Source organism: Nerophis lumbriciformis, linkage group LG12 (genome assembly GCF_033978685.3).
Source record: "Nerophis lumbriciformis linkage group LG12, RoL_Nlum_v2.1, whole genome shotgun sequence".
NCBI lineage: Eukaryota > Metazoa > Chordata > Actinopteri > Syngnathiformes > Syngnathidae > Nerophis > Nerophis lumbriciformis.
The window spans coordinates 16,225,646-16,229,091 of record NC_084559.2 but is presented as its reverse complement, the minus strand read 5'-3'; the positions used below and the strand labels follow the sequence as shown (position 1 = coordinate 16,229,091).

General features: G+C 41.2%; 1 protein-coding gene across 1 annotated transcript in view; it reads left to right on the top strand.

Annotated features, from left to right (window-relative positions):
- Positions 1-554: 554 nt before the first annotated feature.
- Positions 555-3,446, top strand: part of LOC133623035 (cholesterol 25-hydroxylase-like) — a 9,730-nt gene continuing 6,838 nt past the window's right edge. The window contains exon 1 of the mRNA XM_061985951.2: positions 555-1,085. Within this exon, the coding sequence (XP_061841935.1) occupies positions 658-1,085 (428 nt within the window). The 5' untranslated portion in view covers positions 555-657. The remainder of the gene's footprint in view (positions 1,086-3,446) is intronic.

The window sequence follows — 3,446 nt, the reverse complement described above, 5'->3', positions numbered from 1 at the left end:
CATCAGGAGATTGATGATTGAGGGAACCCCCCCTCATGAAACAGGCCTGTAGAGATGAAATAGTCTTGTGATTTTTTTCCCACACATACATATATATATATATATATATATATACACACTGCGGCGCGAGCGCGATGATGTCACGTTATCGATGGGAAAATGCATTTTTAGACAATATGATTTGCTTGAGCGGCTATGAGACACCGAGAGTAACAAGCGGTAGAAAATGAATGGATGGGATGGATTTTCAAAAATAATAATGAAAAAATAAATCCTTTTTTTTTTTTTTTTTTAATGTTATTATTTATGTCTTTAACTTTTAAGTTTTACTTAAATTTTACATTTAAAATTGTTTTCATCCCGCGGGCCGGATTCCAGACGTTGGCCGAAGTTTGGGGACCCCTGGTCTAAAACATCATGTCTGGGGAGAAATGAAAAAAAGTGAGAGACTTCCCCTGAACTTGGGTGAGGTCTGTGTGCCACGTGCCCCTCCCCTAACTTTCTGCGTGGATCTGATGGCGCAACATCACGTCACTCTCGGTCCAGAAGTCATTGCGTAAAGACGCGTGTCGGGACAAGGGAAAGCATTTAAAAGAGAAACAGAAAGCATTTAAAACAGAAGGCTCGACGTTTAGAAGAGGATGTGAAGGTCCGGTGATGAGCGCATCTTCCACGCAGCGTGTCGAGCCACTGCTCCAAAGCCAGTGGGACTACCTGAGGATCGAACACCACGACGTCTTATTCTCCTCCTACCTGCCGGCGTGCGGCGCCTTCCTCACCCACGTCGCCTTCTGCGCGCCTTTCCTGCTGCTGGACGTCTTGGCGGGCGTCAGTCCGCGGGTCCACGCGTGGAGGATCTCCGCCGGGCCGCCGCCGTCTCTCTCCCGGTGGTCGGCGTGTCTGCGGAGGATCGCGGTCCGCTACCTGACCGCCGTGCTGCCGGTCACCGCGCTGCTGCAGACCCTGCGTGGCCCCGCGGGGCTCCCCGAACACGCCCCGACCTGCTGGCGGCTTTTCACGGAGGTTCTCGCGTGTCTGCTGCTTTTTGACACCTTGTTCTTCGCGTGGCACTTCTGCATGCACAGGTGAGCGGGGGAGCGTCTTTAATGACGTCATAGTCGGGGGGGGGGTCCCCAAGTCTGGCTTATAGGGGCCCTTTTTCTTGTTTTGTCACGACCATTGGGATAATAGCAAAACAAAAAGTAAGGCAGGGGTGTCAAACTCGTTTTAGATGGAGAAAAATCTACTCCCGAGTGGGCCGGACTGCTAAAGTCACAGCATCCATCCATCCATCCATTTCCTACTGTTTGTCCCTTTTGATAACTTAAAAATAAAGACAACTTCAGATTGTTTTCTTTGTTTAAAAATAGAACACGCACATTCTGAAAATGTACTAATCATAATGTTGTTGTTTTTTTACACTTACATGTCGCGGTTAATACAAACCCCGTTTCCATATGAGTTGGGAAATTGTGTTAGATGTAAATATAAACGGAATACAATGATTTGCAAATCATTTTCAACCCATATTGAATTGAATGCACTACAAAGACAACATATTTGATGTTCAAACTCATAAACTTTATTTTGTTTTTGCAAATAATAAATTAACTTAGAATTTCATGGCTGCAACACGTGCCAAAGTAGTTCACCACAACAATCCGGATGGTTCTTTTCCTCTTTGGTCCGGAGGACACGACGTCCAGTTTCCAAAAACAATTTGAAATGTGGCCTCGTCAGACCACAGAACACTTTTCCACTTTGTATCAGTCCATCTTAGATGAGCTCAGGCTCAGCGAAGCCGACGGCGTTTCTGGGTGTTGTTGATAAACGGTTTTTCGCCTTGCATAGGAGAGTTATAACTTGCACTTACAGATGTAGCGACCAACTGTAGTTACTGACAGTGGGTTTCTGAAGTGTTCCTGAGCCCATGTGGTGATATCCTTTACACACTGATGTTGCTTGTTGATGCAGTACAGCCTGAGGGATCGAAGGTCACGGGCTTAGCTGCTTACGTGCAGTGATTTCTACAGATTCTCTGAACCCTTTGATGATATTACGGACCGTAGATGGTGAAATCCCTAAATTCCTTGCAATAGCTGGTTGAGAAAGGTTTTTTCTTAAACTGTTCAACAATTTGCTCACGCATTTGTTGACAAAGTGGTGACCCTCGCCCCATCCTTGTTTGTGAATGACTGAGCATTTCATGGAATCTACTTTTATACCCAATCATGGCACCCACCTGTTCCCAATTTGCCTGTTCACCTGTGGAATGTTCCAAATAAGTGTTTGATGAGCATTCCTCAACTTTATCAGTATTTATTGCCACCTTTCCCAACTTCTTTGTCACGTGTTGCTGGCATCAAATTCTAAAGTTAATGATTATTTGCAACAACAAAAAAAAGTTTATGAGTTTGAACATCAAATATGTTGTCTTTGTAGCATATTCAACTGAATATGGGTTGAAAATGATTTGCAAATCATTGTATTCCGTTTATATTTACATCTAACACAATTTCCCAACTCATATGGAAACGGGGTTTGTAGTATTCTATCTTTATTTGTCGTTATTTATACTTTCGGAATAAATGATGTGATAATGTTCATCGGTCAACTCATTGGCGTTAATTTTTAATCTATCAAGATAAAAAAAAAGTTAGGTAACACTTTTAAGTATGGGGAACATATTATGGTAATAAGCAACTAATTAATGGTGAATATGTTCCCCATACTAAAGTGTTACCGACTTAATTTAGAGTTATTTGGACACTAGGGGAACATATTAGGGTTAGGGTTACTAATAAGCAATAATTCTGAGGTTATTGAGGGAAGACTCTTAGTTAATGGCTTACTGGTTGTATAATAAGGCCATGCAGAATAAGGCATTAATAAGTACTTAATAATGACTAATTAAGAGCCAATATGTTACTAATGTGCATGTTAATAAGCAACTAATTAATGGTGAATATGTTCCCCATACTAAAGTGTTACTGACTTAATTTAGTTATTTGGACACTAGGGGAACATATAAGGGTTAGGGTTAGGGTTACTAATAATCAATAATTCTGAGGTTATTGAGGGAAGACTCTTAGTTAATGGCTTACTGGTTGTATAATAAGGCCTTAATAGTGACTAATTAAGAGCAAATGTGTATGTTAATAAGCAACTAATTAATGGTGAATATGTGTTCCCCATACTAAAGTGTTACCGACTTGTTTTAGTTATTTGGACACTAGGGGAACATATTAGGGTTAGGGTTAGGGTTACTAATCAGCAATAATTCTGAGTTAATGGCTTACTGGTTGTATAATAAGGCCATGCAGAATAAGGCATTAATAAGTACTTAATAATGACTAATTAAGAGCCAATATGTTACTAATGTGCATGTTAATAAGCAACTAATTAATGGTGAATATGTTCCCCATACTAAAGTGTTACTGACTTAA